Source organism: Rhineura floridana, chromosome 20 (assembly GCF_030035675.1).
Source record: "Rhineura floridana isolate rRhiFlo1 chromosome 20, rRhiFlo1.hap2, whole genome shotgun sequence".
Lineage (NCBI taxonomy): Eukaryota > Metazoa > Chordata > Lepidosauria > Squamata > Rhineuridae > Rhineura > Rhineura floridana.
Window position 1 is genome coordinate 2747732 of NC_084499.1, and position 27230 is coordinate 2774961.

General features: G+C 44.3%; 1 protein-coding gene across 4 annotated transcripts; it reads left to right on the top strand.

The window, feature by feature from the left end:
• The first annotated feature begins 3066 nt into the window (after positions 1 to 3066).
• LOC133373723 (ficolin-1-like) lies at positions 3067 to 27230 on the top strand. 4 transcript variants are annotated; one of them, XM_061603822.1, is made up of 10 exons: positions 3067 to 3168; positions 5539 to 5652; positions 14510 to 14563; positions 17522 to 17557; positions 18479 to 18514; positions 21925 to 21960; positions 22733 to 22860; positions 24272 to 24401; positions 25408 to 25542; positions 26568 to 27230. In XM_061603822.1, exons 1-10 carry the CDS (start codon positions 3084 to 3086, stop codon positions 26816 to 26818), a joined length of 1005 nt encoding a protein of 334 aa, XP_061459806.1. In that variant the 5' UTR covers positions 3067 to 3083; the 3' UTR covers positions 26819 to 27230. The 4 variants fall into 4 exon arrangements, with proteins under 4 accessions (XP_061459806.1, XP_061459808.1, XP_061459809.1 ...); XM_061603824.1 differs by lacking the exons at positions 3067 to 3168; positions 5539 to 5652 and adding an exon at positions 9494 to 9614; XM_061603825.1 differs by lacking the exons at positions 3067 to 3168; positions 5539 to 5652 and adding an exon at positions 10548 to 10572.

Sequence of the window (27230 nt, forward strand, 5' to 3'; positions counted from 1 at the left end):
TTTTGTAAATATTGTGTGGTTGGCAAACCCTCCGTGGCGCAGAGTGGTAAGTGGCGGTAACGCAGCCAAAGTTCTGCTCACGGCTGGAGTTCGATTCCAACGAAAGGAGGAAGTCGAATCTCCGGTAAAAGGGGTCGAGGTCCACTCAGCCTTCCATCCATCTGTGGTCGGTAAAATGAGTCCCCGGCATATGCTGGGGGGTAAAGAAAGGCCAGGGAAGGAACTGGCAATCCCACCCCATATATACGGTCTGCCTAGTAAACATTGCAAGACGTCACCCTAAGAGTCGGAAACGACTCGCACTACAAGTGCGGGGACACCTTTACTTTTTTACCTTAAAAATTAGAATTGTAATACCATTAAATACAATTTGAAAATTTAAAAATTAGAATTGTAATACAATTTAATTAAATATGAATATTTAATGCAGACATGTCATGGGCCACTTGAATGAAGCTTGTGGGCCACTGGTGATCTACAGACCTCAGTTTGGGAACCCCTATGCTACAGCCCTTAAGTCCATTACTGCTTGGAGCACCAGCTGCCCTTGGACCATTTCCATTACAGTGCACACGGCCGGAGTTCGATTCCAACGGAAGGAGGAAGTTGCATCTCCGGTAAAAGGGGTTGAGGTCCACTCATCCTTCCATCCATCCGTGGTCGGTAAAATGAGTACCCAGCATATGCTGGGGGGTAAAGAAAGGCCAGGGAAGGAACTGGCAATCCCACCCCATATATACGGTCTGCCTAGTAAACGTCGCAAGACGTCACCCTAAGAGTCGAAGACGACTCGCACTACAAGTGTGGGGACACCTTTACCTTTAGCAAACAGCATTGAAAAATTCAAATAAGTCTGAATTTTTGAAAGATGGCTGCATTTTGGTTCCCATATTGTTTCGGAAAGTGCATATTTGATAGATTCAGCTTGAAATGTGAACTGAATCGAATTTCTTGCCCATCCCTAGCTGTGATACTGGGCTGCCTTTTGCAAAACTTCCCCAGGATTTTGGGACAATTCAGCCTCCCCTTCCCCTCTTCTTCAATCAGGTTCTCTTCCTCTCCCCTCCCCCCATGTTCTCAATAATATTTTAAGTCATCCAAATGGATTGGATTCCTGTCACAGGTTTTTTTCACAGTCCAGAGTTTTTGCAGCGCTGCCTACGGAAAGACCACCATGGAAGTGGAGTTACTGTTGCTTCTCTGGGAGTCTTATCAGTGTGGCAGAATCCGCAATGAATGGTCCATATTATGGGAAGACTTTCCATAGAATGCTAATCCTAGCTGAAGCAATGGCTAGGGTGGTGGTGGTATTGCATTTGTCCTCAGAACTGAGTTCAGGCATATTGTGACATTTTTTCTGTAATGAAATGAAGAAGGAAAACTTGGGGTGATGCAAATCTGGGTGGAAGCTGAGGGAAAAATAAAGAGAAGTGGTGGCTTGGTTTCATGACAAATATGGTACAGAAACGTGACTAGAAAATAGCAGGATGTGGGGGGGGGTCTTATTCAACTTTTACTCAGAGTACACCCACTACAATGAATGGATGTATGTTAGCCTTGTCCATTCATTTCCATGGGTCTTCTCTGAGAATGCCTAACAATGGATACAACTCTGGGAAATACACACACAGTATTATTATTATTATTATTAAATTTATTTATATACCGCATTTTCCACAAATCCACATGTGCTCAAAGCGGTTCACACAAATAGTCCAAATGCAATAGCATAACACATAATAAAAAGGATAATCACTACATGAAGAAAAGTATATATATATATACATCAAAGCATAAATGAGCATAAAGCTCAACAACAAAGCCAAAGCAAAGATATTTAAAAACTAACCCCCCCAAATCTCTTCCATCCCCCCGACCCCCATAGCTCAACCCAAAGGGCAGAAAGTCTTCTGAAAGAAGCTGCGCTTGAAGGCTCCCAGGGCTTCAGGGTGGGGCAAGGCAGGTGGAAATAGCCTCCCTTGATGGCAAACAGAGGCTCTCTCACCTCATAGTCCTTCTCCAGAAGGCAGCTCCCTTTTGAAGGCTTCCAGGGCTGGAGGGTGTTTATTTGTTTGTTTATTAAATTTATAATATTTATATCCTGCCCTTCCTCCTAAAAATACTCTAAAACATCTTAAAAACAAGACTCTGAAACATATTACAACAAAACATCTTTTAAAAAATATTAAAATGCAGAGCATATTTAAACAAAACATCAACCACTGACGCACACGTATGATTGCTCCTGACTGTCCTTGCTGTCGCTGTGGAGAGCGTTGGTTGGCTTGGTACTCTAGTGATCTGTGTGAGATGAAATAGAAGGGTTGGCAGCTGGAGCACAGGTGGCATAACTCTTGGTCTGACCCTGACTGAACACAGGTGAGGTCACATTACCGTGCCTGCCATGTGGCAGCGGTGGTGGTGAAGAAAGCTCCCTTTTCTGCCAACATTGCATCTTCAAGTAGATGCCATTTCCAAGTGGTGAACAAGCTTTTTTCATCTGGCCGATAGAGGGTTGCTCTGACACTCTTGGCAGCCTGGTGTAACAACTGTGCAAGGCACTTTAGGAGGGACAAAATCCCTAAATTCAGTTGCAGTTGGATCCTACAGTTAGAGCCAAGTCCAATGGAGACCTCCAGAGCACTGTCTGCTGAAAGAGGTGCCCCTTGGCCTCTGGCTATCTTGGCTTCTTAGAACCAGCTGTAGGGGATTGACTGGGTGGGTTCAGGGAGCGATTAATGCTTCATTGGAGGAGGGGGAGGTACCATTTGCCTCGAAGGAGGTGGTGGTGAGTCCCCTCCTGAAGAGGACCTGCCCATTTGCCTCGTAGGAGGTGGTGGTGAGTCAATTCCCCACTTTTTGAAAAGGATGCCTCCTAGCTTATTATGGAACTACACATCACATGTGATTTGATGATCTGCGGAAGTGTTTGTATGGTAAAGCAGGGATGATGGAAGGGAGGAAGGAAGCAGCATTCTGAGTTATCATTGTGCTGAAATTTCTTTTGTTAAAGAACCCCTCCCAGTCCCAGCTCATAAAAGCCTGAGGGCAGGGCAGGTAGCAGATGCATCGAAGGTGCTGCAATGAGGATGGACACAAAGCGAACCTGCATCTCCCTGCTCTGCCTGATGACAGTAGCTTCTGGGGTCACCCTTGATACCTGCCCAGGTGAGTGGCAAGCAGGCTGCCTTGTAACCAGGTGAACATGTATAATTCCGGGATTGCAATCTGCCGTGTGATTTGAAGCGGAAAGGGCATTTGGCACCTGTAAAGAAAGAAGGACAAGGTTTTAAGCATTATTTTTAAAAAACAACAACCCCGAGACCTGTCTAGTTTTGTAATTTTCTGACTCCCATTTTTGAACAGGATTTAGAGGAGCATTTGAAGACAAATGCTTTTTAAATTTTGTAAATTTTTAAATATTTTAATTTAACATTTTAAACTTAATATGATCTTAATTTAAATCTCAATGGCAATTTTATTAATGTTTTATAATTGTACTATATATATATATATATTTTTCCACACTTGCTCATATTTTAATTGTGATTTTATTTGTTGTACACCGCCCTGAGAGCTTTCTGCTATAGGGCGGTCTAGAAATGTAATTAAACAAATAAATAAATAAATGGCATCTCACACACTCCTGTTAATTCTCCAGGGTGTTTCCCCCTCTAAAACATCTAAATTCATAGCAGGATGCTAAAATGAATATAAACTCCAATTTGTATATGCAAACTTGAGTTTCATGGTTGCTAGGTGTTAATCCCAAGTGGGGGATAGACCTTTATGTGCCCCAAGAGAGAGACGGAGATTTATTTATTTATTATTTAATTTATATCTCGCCCTTCCTCCCAGCAGGAGCCCAGTTGCCACTTCTATGACTCCACGCAGCTCCTCTCTGGCAGTGTCTGAAAATAACCACTAGGAGGCTTCTGTAGAATTATCAGCCCTAGCTTGTCCCTTTGGGTTTCTGTGAGCCAGAAATCAACCACAAGAAAGCTTGTGGTTAAACTGTGAAAGGGCCCCCAGTGCTGCAGCCATCTTCTCTCTCTGCAAAGGAATTACTCACAAGAGAGAGTTAGACCTTCCCTTCTGGAGGCCAGTGTGTGCAATTCTCCCACGGCACCATATGCAGTATTAAGACTGGGCGCTTGGTAACAGGAAGAGTCTTTATTATCTAATTACAGATGATGATGGAGCTTCCACTCCTTTGAAGAAAGGTTGCAGCACTTAAGGCTTTTTATTTTAGAGAAAAGGCAAGTAAGAAGTGGCCTGATAGAAGTGTATAAAATTATGCATGGCATGGAGAAAGGGGACAGAGGAAAGTTTTTCTCCCTCATAACACTAGAACTTGTGGGCATCCAATGAAGCTGAATGTGGAAAGATTCAGGACAGACAAAAGGAAGTCCTTCTTCACCCAGCGCATAGCTGAACTATGGAATTCACTCCCCCAAGAGGCAGTGATGGCCACCAACCTGGATGGCTTTAAAAGAGGGTTAGGCAAATTCATGGAGGATAAGGGTATCAAAGGCTAATGGCCACAGTGGCTATGCTCTGCTTCCATAGCCGGAGGCGGTGTGCTTCCGAGTACCCGTTGCTGGAAACCACAGGAGGGGAGAGTACTCTTGCACTCAGGTCCTGCTTGTGGGTTTCTCACAGGGAACTGGGTGGCCACTATGAGAGTAGGATGCTGAACTAGATGGGCTACTGGCCGGATCCAGCAGGCTGTTATTGTGTTCTTACGTTCACATGCTTTGCTGGCTCACACAGCAAGCAAGCAGGACAAAGCAGGGCTGACAATTGCAGGAACCGCTCTAGGGGTTATTTTCTCACATTGCATCAAGGCACATGACAACAGTGGCCAGCCACCCTTTTCTCCTGCCCTTTCAGTAGCAGCAAGTTGAATTCTGACCCACAACAGGCAGAGGTAGAGGGTGGGTGGAGGGTGGCCTGCCACTGATGCATCCTCTCTGGCATCCATATGGCATTTCAACAATATGCAATCTCTGGGGTAAAATCTGGCAACCTGGCTGAGTTAGGAGAGATCCCTTGAGATTTCCACACCCCTCCAACATGCATTCCAGTTCTAGGTGTGACAGCTTATGCAAACTACTTAATTCCCATTCTTCCTAAAATGATAAGATAGATGGAGAAAACAGATCCAAGTAGCTGGGTGTGTCTCTGCTGATGTAATTCTGCTGATGGAATAAATATTAGGGTGGTGACTATGATTATCTTTCCTGTTTCAGTTTGTTTTAAAGAAATCTGTTAGAAACAGAACGGAGCTCTCCCTCACCTCAGCAAAAGACTCCAGAATTGTGCTACCTGCCTTATCACAAACCTTTAGGCTATGTTTCTTTTTTTTAAAAAGTCCCCTTTTTTATATGTGTGTGTGGGGGGGATGTTTAGAAATGGCATGCAATCGCTTCATATAAGCCAGTCAGTTTGCAGAGAGAGAATCTCTTCAAGCTTCGCAGAGTATTCAGGATGCTCGGCTGTTTGCCTTTTCTTCCAAATGTCTCTGTTCCCCTACAGAAGTGCAGGTCGTGGGCCTGGGAGGGGACGAGAAGCTGTCCATACTCCGGGGATGCCCCGGTGCTCCTGGTACGACGGGGCCCCAAGGGGATCCAGGTGTCCCCGGTGCAAAAGGTACGTCCTTCTAGAGATGCATCTTTGGGAGATGAGAGGTCCTGGGGCTCAGAGCGGCCCCAAACACATGCATCCATTCCTGGGTCTTTTGGAAGGCGAGGAGAAGGCAGAGGCAGGACAAGAAGTGACTTCTATTGCTCCAGGTGGTGATCTTGATGGACTGAATCCCTGCCTACCATCCCAGGTCCCAGTTCAAGACCTTCTCCACATACCCCACTCTGGCACAGACGTCTGGCCTCCCCCAGCTCTAATGAAAGGGGGTTGATTGCATGGTGTGTGTGTGAGAGAGGTATTTTTGTGCTGCTAATCCCCAGCTCTGTCTCACACACTGTACAGCTTCTCAGTGCAAAAAAAAAAAAGGCTATTTTTTCCTCGCAGCATTATGAGAGCTAGAAACTTGAGAGTGTTGGATTTCTCATCACTCACACACACATTTAAAATGGTATTCAAAGGCCATATTTCATGATGCAGGGACCTCCACTCTTCCCCAAGCCCCTCTGAAATTCATTTACTAGTATTTATTTTAGAAATGTAGACCCCCCCTCCTTCTACTGCATTCCCAGGAGGTGAGATTGCTGCATGAGGGAGGGCACATTTGGGTGACGTTCTTTCTTGTGCCTGTGTAGATGAGGGAACTGGGATGTATTTGTACAGAAGCAACATTTGCTAAAATATGTTCTGAGTTGCAATGCACTTATAACGAAACTACTCTAAAAAATACACCTCCAATCAATTTCCAAGCTTCGCCCTCCTCTGCAGGACCGCACTCTGTGTGTGGGTGTTGTTTTCCCGCCAGGCATTTGCAGTGCAAGGCCTCCAAGGAAATACTATCCGTGGGCCACTCCAGGTGACAATCTCATCGAACCTTCATCCTAATTTGCTTGCACAAATCTTACATGGAGGCTAGACTATATCTGTTCTTCATCGAGCAATTGTTCTGATTTGTTTGCAGGATAGTTATACAACAATGAGCATTCATCCTGCACTCATCCTGATTTGCTTGAGGGGTGTTTGCATTAATTATTTGTTCATCCCACACTTTTCAGGGCATTTTCCAGAGCTTGGAAGTAACTAGCTACAAGTAACGAACTACTTGTAATTCATTACTTTTTTGAGTAATGAGTGGGTAATTCCTTTACATTTTGATTGTAATAGAACTAGGAGTAAAAAAAACTACATACATTTATAATAAAAGGTTACAAAGTTGCAGTCATGTTAAAACAGTAAAACAATAAAACAACAAGGAAAACAGTTACAGTTGGGTGGCGGAAGCTTCTGAAAGGATAGATGCCTTCCGAATTGATTGAGCCGCAAAAATAAATTTAGCAACTGACAAGATAGTATCCTTATTAGCTGCTGACAAAAGATGTAAAAGTAAACAGTTAAGCGGTTTGTAGGGGTATTTATTTATGATGGGGGTTATGAATTTGGAGCGAATATCGTCATATAGGGCGCACTCAAAGATGACATGAGAGAGAGTTTCTATGGCGCTGACACCACAAAGGCATAATCGGTTTGCATACGGGATACGTTTAAATCTCCCTTCAAGTAAGGCAGAGATAAGACAGTTAAATCTAGCCTTTGTAAAGGCTAGACGATATTTGGGGATCGTAAGAGTTTCCAGATAAGGGACACTGAGCATAGGCACAAAGCTCAGACCAAAGTGAATAGGAGAGCAGGTCGAGGTGGCTGCAGTTATGGAGCGTTGGAAGTCCATATCGTTGATACGAGTCCGGATAGAATGTTTAACTGTCTCTGGAGCGAGGCACATCAGATGTTCAATTGAGAGGCCAATACTTGCAAGGTAATTTGTAAACGTACGGGCCCATTTCGAGGTAAAAGAGTCTTCCCAGAGTAAAGGGAGATAGCCAGTAGATTTTTCATAAGACATTTTAAACCAGAAATTTAGGGCGGCCAACCACGCTTGAGACTCAAGTGAGACTAGGCCAGATTCTAACCTAAGGACCGCCGCAGGAACGCACCTGGGAACGCCAAAAATTTGTCTGAGAAACAAGGAGAGAACTGCCTCCGCAGAAGAGTTGAAGGCGCCAATCCATAAAGGTACCCCGTAGAGAAGTTGAGAAATAGTTTTGGATCTAAAAACCTTTAGGGCTGCCGGAATGTATTGTCCTCCTTTAGTGAAGAAGAACCTTCGAATACCACTGGCTGAGTTGCGAGCAGTAGAAATAGCCCCTCGGATATGGGGATTCCAGGACAGAGAGGAATGAAAAAGTATACCAAGGTATTTGAAATGAGAAACCTGTTCTATTTTATGGGTATTAATTGTCCATGCGTGAGCAGGAGAGTGCTTGGCAAAAGCTAAGATCTTAGTTTTGGAAAAGTTTATAGATAGTTTGTTATCATGACAGAAACTCATAAAAGCTTTAGTTAGGCGTTTGAGTCCTACTTTAGAAACAGAAAGGAGAACAGCGTCATCTGCATACAATAACAAGGGACAATGCAGGTTTGCTAACTTAGGGGGGTGGAAGTCCGGGGATTGACAATAAAGGGACAGATCATTCATGAAAAATTTAAATAAAAGTGGGGCTAGTATGCAGCCTTGTCTAACTCCTTTTGTTGTAGTAATGGGGTTTGTGAGATGACCTTCACGACTACATCTAACACGAAAGGATGTGTGGTGGTGCAGACGGCTAATTAAGAAGAGGAGTCTCTTGTCGATCGTAGATTTTGCGAGTTTCGCCCATAGTATCTCCCTAGGGATGGAATCAAAAGCCGATTTCAAGTCGACAAAGGCAACAAACAGGCCGTTACCCCAGCGGTTCTTGTATTTTTCAGCTAAGTGATTTAAAATCACACAGTGTTCTATCCCAGACCTACCTTTCCGGAAAGCTGCCTGCTCCCTCCCAAGGATATTATCCTCCTCCAACCAAGATGAGAGTCTCTCTTTTAAGTAGCAGGCATATAGTTTGCCAATAATGGAAAGGAGGCTAATTGGGCGGTAATTTGCTGGGTCCTCTTTGTTCCCTTTTTTAAATATAGGGATAACTATGGATTCAAGCCAAGACTCAGGGAAGCATCTGGAATTATTGATCAGAGTAAAGAAATTTGCTAGAAGAGGGGCCCACCAAGCTTGGTGCGCCTTCAACATTTCAGAAAGTATGTTATCAGGTCCAGGAGCTTTGCCGGATTTCAAGCTAGCAATCAAATCAATAATTTCTTTTTGGGTTACAGGTGGCCAAGTGGGAAGATTTGTTAAATTATCAATAAAGGAAACAGCATTTACAGTCTCGTTGTTTGCAGAAAAATATTTCTCCCAGAGGTATGGGGAAATGTGGCAAGGGGCCGGATTTAGTGGGCTCATAGAACCAGAAATCAGCTCCCAAAAACACTTCGAATTATTTGATCTGGAGGCTTGAATTAGGGCTTCCCAATCTTCATGCATCACCTGCCTTTTTTTGATGACTATCATATGCTTGTAGTATTTTTTGATAATAAAATACTCAGGGGGCAGGGTGGTTAAATTTTGGTGTCGATATTGAAGGTATAGCCGTCTCAGCTGTTTCTTAGCATCAAGACAGTCCTTATCAAACCATCTGGGAAAACCAGTGGTAGGAGGAGCCCTGAAGGAAGAAGATGGTGGGATAATAGAGGCTTTAAGTTTGGTAATTAAGGAGTTATACGCTATTGACGCTAAATATGAATCAGAAGCATGCATGATCTCCCTCTGTAAGGACAGGGCAGAGGGGGAAGTGAGAAATAAGGCCACATTAGAGGCTACTGTGGGAGTCCAAAATGTCCTTTTATGGGTAGGGTGGATTAGATTTGCCATTGGTTTATGGGTAAGGAGCAAGTGACCGCGTTCTGGTAGATAAAAGGAAAAGGTAAGGGGAAGGTGATCACTATCCTGTCTGGAGCCGACAGAAAAGTCCGAAATAAACCTGAACAGGGAATGCGAGATCAAGGCGTAATCGATGACACTGCACCTGAGGCCAGAGATGTAGGTAAATTCCGCACATGAATCTATCTGCTTATGACCGTTCAACATTATTAGGCTGTGTCTAGCAAGGAATCGGTATAAACATATTCCACCATAATTTATCTTGGGGTCCTTGGAAGTCCTAGCATAGCCTGGGAGGTATGGGGCGGTGTCCTCGCCCCCCCAGAGGATTGAAGCAAATAGCGCATCATTGTGGGGGCCAGACCTGGCATTGAAATCACCCATAACAATGAGAGGAGCTTTGGGGAATTTAGCCTCGAGTGATGTTAGATAATTGGTAAGAACGTCCCAGTCACAGTCAATTTGTGCCCGAGAGGCATGAGGGGGAATATAAACATTTACTAACAGAAGAGAAAATGTGCTAAAAGATAATAAAACAGCCTGTGCAATGTTTTTACAAGGGGTTAAACTTATAGAGCGAGCTGTTACAGAAGTAGAAATGAGTATGGCTAGGCCTCCTTTGGGTCTGCCTTTGGAACTGGGTTGGGAATAGGTCGCTGGTAAACATGAACAAGAGAAACCATCCACTATTAATTTAAGGGTACACCACGTCTCCTGTAAGAAAATTAAGTCAAATTTGTTCAGAAAAGTAATAAAGTCAGGAATTTTTTGTTTGGCATTCCACCCTGCAATGTTCCAGGAGAGAAGGTGGAATGTAAACTTAGGTGAGAGAACAGAAACCTGGCATGCATTAATAATTGGATTCGTAGGATGAGAAATTTCCTTTGCTGTATAAGATTTGCAGAGTGAGTGCTGTGGTGTCCTGAAATGAGGGTTTACCATTTTTTCAGGAGATTCACAGGATAGAATCGGGTTTTTAGAATTTAATAAGGGTTGTCAAGTCAGTTCAGGAACCTCATGTACTATCACATCACATATTGTGCTAGGTCTACAAACATTTGAGTAACAATGTGGCAGTACCTTTAAGGGAACTTTCAGAGGAGAAACTTGAATGCTGGATGGTGAGTTCAGTTCATAGTCCTCCAAGTATCTGGAACATGTCCTTTTTGCCCTTAGATTGTTTAACAGATTCTGCATTTTGTTTATGACCTCACTTTGTTCATTCTCAGTGAATGTATGGAAACTATTTAATAGTTCCTCCTCTCCCTCACAAGCAAAGTCAAATGCAAGATCTTGATTTTCCTTACTGTTTACCAGAGAAGGAGGTGACTGTAACGGAACGAAAATGGGAGCTGGTGGTGGGGAGGAGCTTACTTCATCCAAAATAATAAGATCAGAGTTTATGGAGTTAAGTGTTTCAAAGTTTAATGTTTCTTGTGCTGGGGGAGACAAAGGGGATAAATTCTTTTCCAGCATAGTTGGTCCTAATGATAGAGAAGAGCAGTTCATGTTTAATGTGCTTTTAAGAGGAAGCTGTTCCAGGAATGGATCCAAGTTTCCAGAGTTTGATATATTTTTGCTGCTGTTCGAGGAAAACTTCCTCCTCTCATGTGAAGAGATAAGGTTTGTTGTTGGAGTTCTCTTTGTGAACAAGGAAATTGGACTGGCCAGGTTTGTGAAATGTCTCTGAACGGATATTCCATGGTAGCTGAGAAGGGATTTATTTGCAATTATCCGTGCTGTTGTCTCAGCCGATTTAAAGGTAAGTAAAGCAGACGTTTTTGTTGAGGGGTTGTAAAGGAATTCCACATACGAGATATCGTCAGGCCGTAAATCCATTACACCTAACGACTGGAGGGCGTAACACACTCTTTGCTTCCTGATGTTTACTTTTTCTTTGATGTTAAGAAGAGGAAGATTCAGCAGTGCAAGTTTGTTTGAATTATATTTGAGAAGCCAATTCCCATTTGTATTCTCTCGTCGTGAAATCTTGTTATTGGTAGAGCATATTCCGCTATAGGACCTCGGGTTGGGGTGAGTAAGTAGCTCTGGAAGATTTGGACTTTTTTTGCTTTCTGGTAAGGCTTTGCAATAAGATCTAGGGGGTGTTCTCGCTGTAGATGAAGCAGATAAATTCTTTGTTTGCGAAGCTGTTTGCTGTTGAGCTTTAAGTACTTTAAAAAGTTTCTGAAAGTTCATCTTCTTACTCCTTGGCGGTTTGTAATTTTTTATGTTTTTGGATTTTTTCTCCTTAGGTGCAATACGAGGTTTCTTTATGTTTGCACACTTCAGTGTTGTTGTTGTTTTGTGGGGGGGAAGAGTGTAGTTTAGGCTCAAATATAGTTTGGATAGTTCTTCCATAAATGATTTTAGAAGGTTGTTTGTTTCTTCCAAAAAAGCTTTGATGTTTTCAGTCTCTTTTGCCACAATGGCTAATTGTAACTGCAGACATTTTTGGCCAGTTAGAAGTAGTTTTTGGCCAATTTGTGCCAGTTCCGTGGTTTCAGTAACTTCTGTAGAGCAGGCAGAAGATGGCTGTGATTGAGTAAAAATGGGAGTCTGGCTGTCGATGTCTGTAGCATGCACAGTAGACAGAATGTCTAAGGGGGAATGTAAGTCAGTGTCCTTGTACAGAGAGGAAGATGACGTCTCCTTGCTTTCAGGTACCTGCAGCAGAGAGTTGATCAGACTAGGTGTATGCGTCTGCCCAAAAAGGGGATCTGTGGATGTTCCATACACCAGGCTTTGTATAATTTCTGGGTCATCCCTTGCCTGGAATTCCTCACTCAAGCAGGAACAGAATTGTTCTGTTTCGATTTGGGAAGGGGTTTTCTCAATAGATCGTGACACATTTCTCTTTGTCTTATCCGCTTTGGTTGATAAAAAGAAGTTTGTAATTTTAAGCTGTTGATCCCCATTCCCAGATTCTTCCAAAACCTGTTCTGATTTATGGTCATGTTCATAACATCTTTTCCTTGTTTGAACCATTTTAAAAACTATAAGGTTTGCCTTTTAAACTCAGAGATGAACGGAGGTATAATTATAAATTGTCGACTCCAAGGCTAAGTAGTTTTATCTTAGGAATCCTTAGATTTTGTTATGGTAAATTATATTCCTTGAGTTAGTAATGCGAAGCAGAGTTGTGACTCACCGGCTGATAAAGAGTCTGTTTTCTTGCAGATAAAATGGTTCCATAGCCTTCAAAAAATAGGTGTTGTTGATGCTGTTAGGTTCCAGAATAAAAATATCCAAAGAATATCTCTAAAGATAGCAAAAAAAGAGGCGAGGTGGGTATGAGCTTCAGAGCTCGCTAGTGGACCTGCCTGCCAGCAGCCATCTTCCGTCGCCCAAGAACTAGGAGTAATTTTACTACTTTTGTGGAGTAATTGAAACGTTTCCAGAATTACTTTTGGGCATTACTTGGGGGGAGGGAAGCAGGGGAAGTCTTCTGCTCCTCTGATTTGTGGATGAAAATCATGTGCCTCAAACTGGGCTTCTGTGCAGTGTCGCTTTTTCCTCGTGCTCTGTGGATGGGCAGGAGGTGACGAGGCGGAGAGTGAGACGGGGTGGAGTGGAGAAAACAATTATTTTAAAAAATGGATAGTGGTGGTGAAGAATGGAGTGGAAGGGAAAAGGATCTGGAGGTCAAGAACATGGATAAAGGAGGAGAAGGAGGCAGCAGCAGAATGGAGATAAAGAACTGTGGAAGTGAAAGATGACAGAGTGTGTGTGTGTGTGTGTGTGTGTGTGTGTGTGTGTGTGTGTGTGTGTGTGTGTGTGAATACTGTGTTTGCACTTGGCACACAAAGTGGCCTCCACCACCCTCTCTGGCTACTGTGATGCATTTGCAGTATTTTAACTTTTTTGCATCTCAGGGGAAAATGTTTGCTTGAGTGAGTGTCCCTCAGTTGGTGGTGGGGCAGGGTCCGGGAGGTGGTTAAGTGAGAGAGATTATGCTGTCTGTCTGAGTGGGGGGGGGGGTTGCACTTGGTTTGACATGCAAAGATCTGAGTAGTGGCCTCAGCCTCCCTCCCTACTACCCTTACTAGCGGAGAGACCACCATTGCTATCTTATGAATAAAAATAATTATTCTACTACCTCTGTATGTGTGTGTTTATTTTTAATGTTGTTTTAGGCTACTTAGATGTGCAGCAGCCAAGGCCAGTACCTTGTTGGCGGTTTTTTAAAAAGTAACTGAAATGTAATTGTAGTGATTTCTTTGAAGGAAAAGTAAAGTAATCAGTTACTTTCAGAGCAATTGTAATTGTAACGGTAATTACTACTTTTGGGGGCCATGTAACTGTAACTGTAATTTATTACTTTTTAAAAGTAATCTTCCAAGCTCTGGCATTTCCAAAACAATTTCCAAATCACAAAAAGTCTGTTTTTTTTTTTTAAAAAGTGGATTTGTTGACCTAGGACAGCAGAACTCTTCAATCCACTTTATTTGTGCAAGCAGTTCTGGTGTGCAATTGAATCACTCCCACAAAATGCTGACAGTCCAGAAGGCCAGTTGACATATTGGGGGGAAATCCCAAATAGTCCACAAGTGAGGATTTCCCCACAAAGCGAATTCCAGCTTCAGAGGAGGGATTTTATGCTATTCGAACAAAATGTTTCCAAATCTTTTTTCAAAAGTAAACATGGACACATGATCATTGTTTATTTCCCCTCCACAGAAGGGAGGTTGCCCACATTCTGCCAGTTATCAGTGCACATACACTGATGCAATCTTGCACGCTACAATTTGCACATCAATTTGCATTTTTTAAAAGCCTGCATGTCAAAAGCAAAGACACTTGACATAGTTTGGCCCTGCCCAAGCAGATCCAGAAATGAGCTCTGCCAGACAGTGCAATGTCTGGAGGTGAAACTGTCTGTGAGCAATTTCCCGTCATTCAGTCCACATAGATGTGGATCTCTGTCATTTTATTTTTAATAGCATACTTTGGGGGCAGCTCTGGTGGAGCTCCCATCCAGCCATGGCCAGATCCCCGTCCTCTTAGCTTCACCTTTGCCTTGTGTAGACATGTTAAAACTTTTCTTTTTTTAAACAGGTGAGAAAGGACTGCAGGGAATCCCTGGGAAAATCGGACCCCCGGGATTGAAAGGTAATGTGTTAAAAGTTCAAGGTTCTAGTTTTGGTGTACAAAGCCCTATGCAGCTTGGGACCAGGATACATTAAATATTGTCTTACTCCTTATATACCCAGTTGATCCCTGAGCTCTGCAGGTGAGGGCCTCCTGCAGATACCATCTTATCAGGAGGTCCGTTCTGCACGACAAAGGGAGCAGACCTTTAGTGTTATGGCACCTACTCTTTGGAATTCCCTCTCCTTAAATATTAGTCAGGCACCATCTCTGTTATCTTTTCAGTGCCTACTGAAGACCTTCCTCTTTCAACAAGCCTTTTATGTAGAGACCTTATCCCAGTCTGCCCCTGTTTTGGAATTGCTTTTTAATATGCTTTTAAAGCTTTTTTTAAAAAAAAGATGTTTTGTTTCAATAAAGTCTTTTGTTTTTAAGTTGTTTTAGAGAGTTTCTAGTGTTTTTGTTTGCTGCCCTGGGCTCCTTCCGGCAGGAAGGGTGGGATATAAATGTAATAAATAAATAATAAATAAAATAAGTAAACATTGTTCAAGGGGGAGCAGCAAGAGAAGTTGATTAAAAGAGTAGGAAGCAGTGGTGCTTCAAGGCCTCAGGCAGAGGAGACAGGGAGGGAGAGAAAGACCGCTCAACTCTTACTTGATATCTATATATTTAAACTGGAAATATCGGTGATTGAACCTGGGATCTTCTACATGCAAAGCTGGTGATGGTGGTGGTGGGTGAACCCCTGAGCTGGAAGGTCTCCCCAAGGCCGACCTCAGCAAATCAGCGGCTTCTTGGACCAGTGGTCTGACTCAGCATAAGCAGCTTCCGGTGTTCCTGTGTCTACTCTGACTGGCAGCAGCTCTCCTCAGGCAGTAAGAGAGAGAAAGAGAAAGTTCTCTCCCATCACTTCCTATCTAATCTTTAAAAAAAAAAAGAGGGGGGAGGCCAGTGTTTGCACCTGCCTCTTCTGCATGCAAAGCTGCTGCTGTGTTGGGGAACCCCTGAGCTAGAAGGTCTCCCCAAGGCCGACCTCAGCAAATCAGCGGCTTCTTGGACCAGTGGTCTGACTCAGCATAAGCAGCTTCCGGTGTTCCTGTGTCTACTCTGACTGGCAGCAGCTCTCCTCAGGCAGTAAGAGAGAGAAAGAGAAAGTTCTCTCCCATCACTTCCTATCTAATCTTTAAAAAAAAAAAGAGGGGGGAGGCCAGTGTTTGCACCTGCCTCTTCTGCATGCAAAGCTGCTGCTGTGTTGGGGAACCCCTGAGCTAGAAGGTCTCCCCAAGGCCGACCTCAGCAAATCAGCGGCTTCTTGGACCAGTGGTCTGACTCAGCATAAGCAGCTTCCGGTGTTCCTGTGTCTACTCTGACTGGCAGCAGCTCTCCTCAGGCAGTAAGAGAGAGAAAGAGAAAGTTCTCTCCCATCACTTCCTATCTAATCTTTAAAAAAAAAAGAGGGGGGAGGCCAGTGTTTGCACCTGCCTCTTCTGCATGCAAAGCTGCTGCTGTGTTGGGGAACCCCTGAGCTAGAAGGTCTCCCCAAGGCCGACCTCAGCAAATCAGCGTCTTCTTGGACCAGTGGTCTGACTCAGCATAAGCAGCTTCCGGTGTTCCTGTGTCTACTCTGACTGGCAGCAGCTCTCCTCAGGCAGTAAGAGAGAGAAAGAGAAAGTTCTCTCCCATCACTTCCTATCTAATCTTTAAAAAAAAAAAAGAGGGGGGAGGCCAGTGTTTGCACCTGCCTCTTCTGCATGCAAAGCTGCTGCTGTGTTGGGGAACCCCTGAGCTAGAAGGTCTCCCCAAGGCCGACCTCAGCAAATCAGCGGCTTCTTGGACCAGTGGTCTGACTCAGCATAAGCAGCTTCCGGTGTTCCTGTGTCTACTCTGACTGGCAGCAGCTCTCCTCAGGCAGTAAGAGAGAGAAAGAGAAAGTTCTCTCCCATCACTTCCTATCTAATCTTTAAAAAAAAAAGAGGGGGGAGGCCAGTGTTTGCACCTGCCTCTTCTGCATGCAAAGCTGCTGCTGTGTTGGGGAACCCCTGAGCTAGAAGGTCTCCCCAAGGCCGACCTCAGCAAATCAGCGTCTTCTTGGACCAGTGGTCTGACTCAGCATAAGCAGCTTCCGGTGTTCCTGTGTCTACTCTGACTGGCAGCAGCTCTCCTCAGGCAGTAAGAGAGAGAAAGAGAAAGTTCTCTCCCATCACTTCCTATCTAATCTTTAAAAAAAAAAAGAGGGGGGAGGCCAGTGTTTGCACCTGCCTCTTCTGCATGCAAAGCTGCTGCTGTGTTGGGGAACCCCTGAGCTAGAAGGTCTCCCCAAGGCCGACCTCAGCAAATCAGCGGCTTCTTGGACCAGTGGTCTGACTCAGCATAAGCAGCTTCCGGTGTTCCTGTGTCTACTCTGACTGGCAGCAGCTCTCCTCAGGCAGTAAGAGAGAGAAAGAGAAAGTTCTCTCCCATCACTTCCTATCTAATCTTTAAAAAAAAAAAGAGGGGGGAGGCCAGTGTTTGCACCTGCCTCTTCTGCATGCAAAGCTGCTGCTGTGTTGGGGAACCCCTGAGCTAGAAGGTCTCCCCAAGGCCGACCTCAGCAAATCAGCGGCTTCTTGTCCTCGGAGGCCTCTCCTCCTGAGGAAGCAAGAAGAGGGCAAAAGCACCAAGGTCAGCGGAACAGAAAGAAGATGAGCTTGCGAGGGCCAAAGTGCATGAGACGCTGGAAATCTTTGTGATCGGATCTTTTGACATTTGTTTTCTTTTAAAAGCAGCGGTGCATGGGGCTCTGGGCGGAGAGGGATTGGATTGGGGGAGCAGCGCTGGGAGGGGAGGAGGTTGACCCCTCTACCTCTGCACTATTTCCCCTAAGTAAATTACACACACCTTGCAATGGTATCTGAGCTACTGGGGAAAGTATATAGGTTACCAGTCTTGGAGATGATGGCTGACTGATTTTTCTTCTTCTTCCTTCTCCTTTTCAACCAGGAGACAAGGGTGACCCAGGCGCTCACGGGGTAAAAGGTAAGAAATGCTCCTGCTCTCCTTGGGCTACTACAGTGGGATTTATTTATTTATTTTATGTATTTATTGCATTTGTATACCACCCCATAGCCGATTCCTTTGGGGTTCCTCCTAGTACCAGCCCATTTTAGGTCAGGATGGAGCCACCAGCTTGACTGGCGACAGGAGAGGAGCGCCATCTATTGGTGGTAGGCCGCTTTTCTCCCAGTGGTGAGCAAGGGCATTAGAACATACAAACATACCTGTGAGATCAGACCAAAGACCCACCTAGTCCATCATCCTGTTCTCACAGTGGCCAACCAGATGCCCCAAAGGGAAGCCCACAAGCAGGACCTGAGTGATATCGCCTCTGATACTGGAGGTTGCACATAGCCACCATGGCTAGTAGCCATAGATAGCCTTATCCATCATGAATTTGTCTAAACCCGCATTTAAATTAAACCTGTCCAAGTTGGTGGCCACCGCTACATATTGTGACAGCAGATTCCATAGTTTAATTATTCTTTATGTGAAAACGTCCTTCCTCTGGTCTGTCCTGGATCTCCCAGCATTCAGCTCCATTGGATGGTCCTACTCAGTTCTTGAGTTGTAGGAGAGGGAGAAAAACTCCTTTCTGTCTGCTTTTTGCACACATCATACATATTTTTATTTAGACATTTCCTCTGAACTAAAAAGCTCCAAATGGGGTTTCCCTTCATAGAGAAGTGGCTCTGTCCCTTTGTTCATTTTGTTTGCCCTTTCTTGAACCTTTTCAAACTCTGTGATATCCTTTTTGAAGAGTGGCAACCAGAACTGTGCACGGTATTCCAAGGATGGCTGCACCCTTGGTTTGTATAATGGCATTATGATACTGGCGGTTTCATTTTCAATCCTCCTCCTAATGATCCCCAAGATAGCATCTGCTTCTGCTCTTACTTCTAGGTGGTAAAGGCGATGCAGGAGCCCCAGGGAAAATTGGTAAGTACTATTTATTAATTAATTTATTATTTATTTATATCCCACCTTTCCTCCAAGGAGCTCAAGGTGGTGTACATGGTTTTTCCCCCTTTCCATTTTATCCCCACAACAACCCTGTGAGGTAGGTTAGACTGAGAGATTGTGAACGGGCCCAAGGTCACCCAGGAACCTTTATTTCCAAGTGGGGATTTGAACCCTGGTCTCCCAGCTCCCAACCCAACATTCTAACCGCTATACCACACTGGTATGAAGACCAGCTCCTTGCTCTCTTTTTGTTCTGCTGAGGATTTGTATTATATTGGACTCGATGGCCTTATAGGCCCCTTCCAGATCTATTGTTCTATGATTCTATGATTGCTAAACTTGGACTAGGGAATGGGGGAGAAATTTGATTCAGTTTATTTATTTATTTTTATTTATTATTTGATTTATATAAAATAATATAGTTTGCATTTAATTTATATAGTTTGCATTTAAAGCCAAATCTATCCAAACCGCACTTTCCACAACAATATAACTGAAGGGCACTCATCCTTCAAAATTTTATCCAAATATTGGAATGCAGCTATGCAACAAAAAAAGTTTATAAAATGCATATAATAGGGGAATGTATGCATAAAAATAAAATTCACACTAAAATGCTGAAAAATTTCCTGATAATTTTTTTAAAAAAGATCCACAAAGTGCTGCAGAAATTTGGAAAACTGAATTCAACATTTTGAAAATGAGAAACAGAGAGAATCAAAATTGACAGATCCATTCCTAGTTTGCACCCATTAGCCATGAGAAGTTCTAGGGGTGTAGCTCTTACATGGGTTCATTTTCCTTTGGACAAAGATCATTGGAGGCTTAGACTGGAGGCTTTACTTGCATTTTGTAATATTCATCAGACAAAAAGTAAAGGTAGCTCTGTGTTCCCATAAGAACAATTCAAAACTCTATTATTAGGGCAATACTTTCACTGTTGTTGTTGTTGTTGTTATGTGCCTTAAGTCAATTACGACTTACGGCGACCCTATGAATCAGTGACCTCCAAGAGCATCTGTCATGAACCACCCTGTTCAGATCTTGTAAGTTCAGGTCTGTGGCTTTCTTTATGGAATCAATCCATTTCTTGTTTGGCCTTCCTCTTTTTCTACTCCCTTCTGTTTTCCCCAGCATTATTGACTTTTCTAGTGAATCATGTCTTCTCATGATGTGTCCAAAGTATGATAACCTCAGTTTCATCATTTTAGCTTCTAGTGACAGTTCTGGTTTAATTTGTTCTAACACCCATTTATTTGTCTTTTTCACAGTCCATGGTATGCACAAAGCTCTCTTCCAACACCACATTTCAAATGAGTTGATTTTTGTCTTATCTGCCTTTTTCACTGTCCAACTTTCACATCCATACATAGAGATCAGGAATACCATGGTCTGAATGATCCTGACTTTAGTGTTCAGTGATACATCTTTGCATTTGAGGACCTTTTCTAGTTATCTCATAGCTGCCCTCCCCAGTCCTAGCCGCCTTCTGATTTCTTGACTATTGTCTCCATTTTGGTTAATGACTGTGACGAGGTATTGATAATCCTTGACAAGTTCAATGTCAAATATTGTTTAAGCTTTCAAGTTCTGCAGAGCTCTTCATCAAGCTAGATGGTAAATGGAGCAAAGGAACACTGACTTACAATGAAATACTCTGGCACTGTTAATGAAATGGGATATGCCCAGCCACCATTTTATCAATATATAAATATATATCGATCAGCTGAGGGATATCTCCCATGCGTTAGTTTCAAAATATGGGAATTTATGAGGTGACAGAATTTGAGAGTCTATTTTTGAAGGGGTAAACTGCAAAACTGTCAAGTAAAATAGATGAAGAGATCTTGGATTTAGATTAAACAATTAATTCTCATCAAAATTGCTTAGGTTAAATAAAATACATAGGACTAGCAAAGACAGATAATTAGTCTTGCATTTATTAACTACTGCTGCTAGAATAATTATTTGTTATAATTGGAATAAAAAGAGAACCCTGTCTCTGGAAGAGTGGATCACTAAAATCTGGGACATTGTGAGTATTGTTAACAGGGGTGTAGTTGCCTGGGGGCTTGGGGTGTCTTAGACCCTTTACTTTTTTAGGAGCAGGGTCCCAGCAGGGTCCCTTTCCAGTATGCTAGGAGCCAATCAGAGTGAAAGGAGGTAACACTCTCTTCTTTCCTGCTTATTGGCTTCTAGGAGTGTTTGTTGTTGTGGGAAAAGGCATTCACAAGGATCTCATTCTCAACCCCACAGCAAAAAAAGGGGGAAGGGGGTGTTGCTGTGATTAACATGAAGGGACTCTGCACTTCTGAATTTGCCACTATGCTACTGATGGGTAAGCTCACACATATACTAAGAGAAGGCAGAGAATTAGATAATCTTTTTGTGGAAAAATACAGTATATTTATTATTTATTGGTGTAACAAGGTACAACGTAATATAAGGTAGAGCCATTTACATTACTAGGAGCTCTGTGATTGTTCTGTCTGATTATGGTATAGGATTTTGTAGTTTGCTTTAAACCCAGTGATTAGCTGTTGTTTTAGTCTTCCTTCTCTGTTTTTCTTGTTTATTATAGTGATTATAAATAAACTGAATTAAAAAAGGAATGGAAAAGGAGGAGACATTCAAATGAGGCTGTCTAGGTTTTGGTGCACCCTACATAGCACCTAAAGTACCCTGTTTGAAGATCTCCTCCCACGTGAAGACAGTGACTCTATGGCTTCACCATCCATTTTTTCTCCTTCCACCCATTGCTCTGTTTATCATCTAGTCTGATGAAGATGTTTGCACACTGTTTTGGGTGACCTAAAAAAAAAGTATTGCCTTAATAAGGATTTTGCAATATGTGTGTTTACTAACAAACATACAGGTTGAACGTAGGCAGAGGTGCACAGGCTAAACATCTCAAAAGACAGGCAAAGTCCACTCTTCCCACCTCTGATCCCTAAGGAGACAGCCAGCCCTCTAAGATGCACTGAGAACCTCAAAGGTCAGCTCTCTGTATCTTTTCCAGTCTGCCTCAAACTCTTCCACACACAGATACCTGGAGTAAATAATACTTTGTTGAGAGTGGAAAGATCTGCTCTATCCTTTGATCAGTTTTGCCCATGCAGAACATTCCCCAATGATTCTTTGTTCAGAAGCTATTTTCCCCCCATGGCCTTGTATTGCCTATATTTAACAACAAAGAGCATGGACTGCCAGAACTGGCCAACAGGTTGAACTCTTCTGCCTAACAATCCCCAAAGTTCACACCAATAGCTTACCTGTCTTCCATGGTGAAACTCAAGATGACTGATAGTAGGAGAAAGATTTTAGTTATTTTTTCCCCACCTGCCTTGACTCATCCCCCCTGCCTTTCTGATGTGCCTTTTCTGCAGGACAGAAGGAGCTGGATGACCTCCATTGCAAGCAGGGTAAGTATTTTCCTAGAGCTTCTTTGTGACTGGAATCTCACATCCCACTAGGGTTGCCAGGTTCCTGGCCTGAGACTGATCCTGTATCTTTAGGAGAAGAGAAAGTCAGCCAGGTGCAGGTGTTCTTGCAACCCTGTAATAGGAAAAACCACAAGGTGGATTCTCCTTTCCCCCTGCACAACTTTTAAAGATACAGAAGACCTCTTGGTTGCCAGGCCCAACCTCCAAGAGGTCTTCTGTATCTTTAAAGTTGTGCAGGGAGAAGGGAGAATTCCAACTTGTGGATTTTCCCATTACAGGGTTGCAAGAACACCTGCACTTGGCTGACTTTCTCTTCTCCTAAAGATACAGGATCAGTCTCAGGCCATGAACCTGGCACCCCTACATCCCACACCGGGACGAAAGTTGACATAGGGAGATTAAAGACATAGGTAGTTCACGTGGTGGGTCAGTAGCCTGCCTCCTAGCCTTTCCTTTGTTCTGCCTATCTCTCCACACCCGGAAAAGCCAGTTTTCAACCTCAGCCATTTATTTTGAGAGCTGTTGGCAGTTGCAATGGATGACTTCTTCTTCCCACTGACTCTGAAAAGAAAGGAAGAAAACAAGCAAGCGGGAGGGGTGGGATTTCTTGGGAGTTTTTGTGTTCACCTGGGCTGAAGCTGGGACTTATCATGCTCTGATGGCTGCAGAGCAACCCAAACCCTTGTGACTTGCAGCCCAGTGGAACGAAAGCATCGCTGTGTTGAGTCTGACACCTTTGACTTCTGCTTAGGTGCCAGAAATTGCAAAGAGCTGTTGGCCAAGGGGGTGCTCCTGAGCGGCTGGTACACCATCTACCACCGGGACTGTGTGCCCCTAACGGTGCTGTGTGACATGGATACCGACGGAGGGGGATGGATTGTAAGTCCAATTTAGGGAGGGAGGGGAATGAGACTGCTAGTGGAGAAGGCTTTGAACAGTACCTGTTCTTTGTATTGTTTGAAAGGGGTTCAGTGGGACTTACTTCCTAGTAAGTGTGTTTAGGTTTACAGCCTTAGTGGTGGTGAATGTTTTACCTAAGTTTAAGTAAAAAAAATTATTGAACAAGAAATTAGTACAATCTTTGTTAAAATTGATTGGGAGCTGAAGAACCTTCCCTATGAGGATAGCCAGTCCAGAGAAAGCCTTGTGCAGTGTGCTGGACTACGACCTGGGAGGCCAGGGTTTGAATCCCCACACAGCCATGAAGCTCACTGGGTGACCAGTCACTGCCCAATTAATCAGCATCTACTCTTTGGAACTCCCAGCCTATTGACATCAGGCACCCCCTTTTGCTGCACTCTTCACCATGCCCAATTAAACCATTTTTGTTTAGGCAAGCCTAACTAGATGTGCAGAAGCTGACATGATTTTAAATCTGTTTTTACATTATTGTTGGCTTTCATTATTTCTGGATGTTTCTAAATACTTGCTTTTAAAATGTCTTTTATTGATAATTTTAATGTTCTGTTTGATTTTTTTGTAAACTACTTAGAGGTTTTATTACAGTCAAGTGTTATGTACATTTCGTTAAATAAATAAGGCTGTGAGTGGCTAATGGGAGCTCCCCAGTGCCTCTCTCTCCCAGTCAGCAGCAGTGACTCCTCTGCCGGGTGGCCAGGCGCACTGCACCACCCCTCCTCACTGAATGCTCCTGATGGCTACGTCTAGCCATGACAAGAGGAAGTAGCCGTAGATCTAAATTTAAGACTGGAAAAATGAGACTTTCAGAGAACCGAAATGGACAGCTCTTTCCATCCCTAGCCGGAGGGGACCTGATAAAAATTTCATATACAGTGATGCCTGGAGTGCAGAAAGTGTTTCTTCCCTTCTCTCATAATGCAGGAACTCAGTTGGGCGATCCATTGAAAGGGGTCATCCTGAATGTTTTGCCAGACAAAGGGAAGGAGGTCTCACCACAGTGCATTTATGGAATTTACTGCCACAAGGTGTGGTGTGGCCCCTGGCTTAGGTCTTTTTAAAAGGGGATTAGAGATGTTCAGGTATGGAGGATAAGCCCAGCAGTGGCTCATGGAAACTCCTCAGAGCTATGACTGTCCACCAGTCTCTCCCAGTAAATAGCAATGACTGCTCTGCTGGACAGCCAGGTGCGCAGTGCAGCCCTCCTCCTCACTGAACTCTCCTGACGGTTACGTCTGGCCATGACAAGCGGGACCTGCAACAAAATGTGTGGGAGGAGGCGGCAGGCCTTCAGATCTAGGGAGCCAACATTTTCATCTCATGCCCTCATTCTAGGAGAAGAACTAAAAGTAGCTCTGTCACTTCCTTGCAGGTCTTCCAAAGGCGAGTGGACGGCTCTGTGGATTTTTACCGGGACTGGGACTCTTACAAGAGAGGGTTTGGAAGCCAGCTCACGGAATTCTGGCTGGGAAATGACAACATCAACCTGCTGACCTCCTTGGGTAAATGGCGCACCTTCACTCCTTTCCTCTAACTGTGCTGGCCACAATTTTCTCTTTCACCACCATCTCCTGGGTCCTCTATTTTGAAAGGTGGGGGAGCCAATGTAGAGTGTTGGGCAAGGACTGGGGAGACCCAGGTTCAAATCTGCATAGCCAAGAAGCTCTCTGGGTGAGTTGGGCCTGTCATCTCTCCCAGCCTGCCCTACTTCACTGGGCTGTTGTGAGGATAAAAAGGGGGAAGGATAAAGGATGGCATAAAGATGTAATGAGATGTGAAACGAGAGCAGGCATCGATCTCACACCCACAATCCCTCTTGAAAAGCACTGTTGCTTGTGCAAGAGCATAAAGATGCCTTTGTGCAATTCTGCACATATTTCAGCAGAGGCTGGGTGAGGAAATCTGCTGGATATTGATTGTGACTTGACCTACTAAAATAAATCTCCCAGTCTGCCTCTGTGCCCTGTTCTGGTCCTGTGGAGGAGCCCACTGGGCAAAGGAAGAAGGCGGGCCGGTTGCTGCAGCACCACGGAGAGCTCCTAGTGAACACCTGCTCTGAAATGAGTCCCTTTTGAGCCTCTGCTTCCCCACCCACCTCTCCTAAACTCCACCCCCTTTTGGAATACTGGACTCTTAAAGGGCCAGCCCTCTTTCCTCAAGACCGGCATTTCTTCCATGCTCAATGCGCTCCTGCCAGGTGCCCTCCCTGCTGCACTGTTGGACTGGCGAGGTAGTGTTGAAGGCACTTGGTTCCTCAGGCCCATGGGACGGCATCTGGGAGCGTCCTGGCTCTGGTTGTATAGGCCCTGGTGCTGTGGCATCTGGTTCTGGGAAGTCTTACCTGCCAACCTCGGGTTCAGTAGTCCACCTGATTGCCACCTTCAGGCTCAGAGCCAGGAACAGTCTGGCTGTAGCCTCCTCCTCACTCTCCTGGTCACACTCCAGGGAGGATGCGTGGGTGGGGTATCACAGGCTGCAGGAACATGTCCTTCCCTCTGTTTTGGATAGGAGAGAATGAACTGCGCATCGACCTCACCGATTTCGACAACAACCACGTATTTGCAAAGTATGCGTCCTTCACAGTTTCGGGGGAAACGGATCAGTACCGGCTGGCACTCGGGAGTTTCACTGAAGGCACTGCAGGTACCCCTTTGGAAACTGTCCTGCCACTTCCTATGACTGCTGGGGCGAAACCAATCAAACATGTCCTTTCCCCCAAACTTGTCAAAACGTTCGGACAGCAGCAGGTGAGTGAAGGCAAAAGAGGACAAGGCAGATCCTGGGGAGCACAGAGGAAGGGGCCTTTGAAGAAGCCATTCTACTCCCCTCGCTTTGTCATACTTTGCCATGATTTTGTTACTGATGGGGTATACTCATCTGGCGAAGCTCAGAAGACTCAATTATTTCCCTCAAAATTCCAAATATCAGACTGGTTTGTTCTGAGTCCAAATTGATCCATTTGCAAAGGTCTACAGCACAAAATCTTTATTCAAAATAGTTTTTTAAATTAAAGAATATGAATTTTTGCTCCTACTAAAGACTTCTTTGAAACATATCAGGGATCATTCCACCATGTGCAACTGTCTTTGAGTTCAGGGACCTTGTTGCACCCCTAATAATACCAGAGTTAGCACAATGGGGTCCAATAACTCCCCCAGCGATTCTCCAACCCCCTCATTCCCTTCCCCTGCAGCTACTGATCAGCCGCAGTACCCTCTCTGGCCATTATATGGGTGGTGCTGCAGTGCAGGAGAGGTTCGGCCAATCACTCCCTCTCTCTTGGTGGCTCAAGGAGCAACATGCCTGCACTGTGTGGCCAACATTTCCAGTTCAAGCCCCCTGTCACCTGACAATTGGTCAAGTGATGGTCGACGTATAAGTTTGAAATGGCCTCCACCATAACAGTGTGATGTAGTGGCTAGAGGGTTGGATTAGGACCTGTGAGATCAGGGCTCAAATCCCCACTCAGCCATGAAGCTCACTGGGTGACCCTGGGTCAGTCACCGTCTCTCGGCTTAACCTACATCACAGGGTTGTTGTGATGATAAAATGGGGAGAGGAGCAACCACGTACACCACTTAGAACTCCTTGGAGGAAAGGTGGGATATAAACGAAATACAGAACTAAATAAATACACAGATGGTTAGAGTTTGATCTCTTCCTCACAGGTGATTCGCTCACTGGCCACAACACCATGCCTTTCTCCACCAAGGACAAACAGCAAGACCCTGAGAATAAGAAATGTGCAGAGGCATATAAAGGAGCCTGGTGGTACAGCAATTGCCATAACTCTAACCTCAATGGGAGGTACTGGCTGGGGGCCCACAGCTCTTATGCCGATGGAGTTAACTGGCAATCTGGCAAGGGGTACAACTACTCCTACAAGCGTTCAGAAATGAAATTCAGGCCAGTGGCCTAGCGGAGAAAAGCGAGAGATGTGACTTCCAGATGTGACTTTCAGCTGGACGCTCCTAGGCATGTGGGCTCCTCCTCTTCCATTGCACTCTGATATGGTCTTCATTCCAGATTGGCCTGCAAGATCTGCTTTTCCTCTCCCTGTAATAGACGTTGTTAAGTGACAGCCGCCTCCACTTGGATGAAGCCATGCTTTGGAATGAAAGAGATTATGAACAGCTTCTGTGGAAGGCGTTTTCCAAAATTGAGCCATCCTTCTGCATCACCAGTCATCGCTTGATGTCTTGGCTTACATCCATGTAACGTATGCCAAACAGTAGGCAGAACCTCCCCCCCCCCAAGCTATATCAGTGAAACCTTATGAAGTTGTACAACAGTGTACCAAGAGAATTGTGAAATAAAGGTTTCCCCCCTAA

Excerpts from the sequence above, each read along its gene's own strand:
- LOC133373723 (XM_061603822.1), top strand. The coding sequence starts at position 3,084 with ATGAGGATGGACACAAAGCGAACCTGCATCTCCCTGCTCTGCCTGATG. Across the intron at positions 17,558-18,478 it reads AGGCGCTCACGGGGTAAAAG|GTGGTAAAGGCGATGCAGGA; the intron begins GTAAGAAATGCT and ends TCTTACTTCTAG. Across the intron at positions 22,861-24,271 it reads CCGACGGAGGGGGATGGATT|GTCTTCCAAAGGCGAGTGGA; the intron begins GTAAGTCCAATT and ends ACTTCCTTGCAG.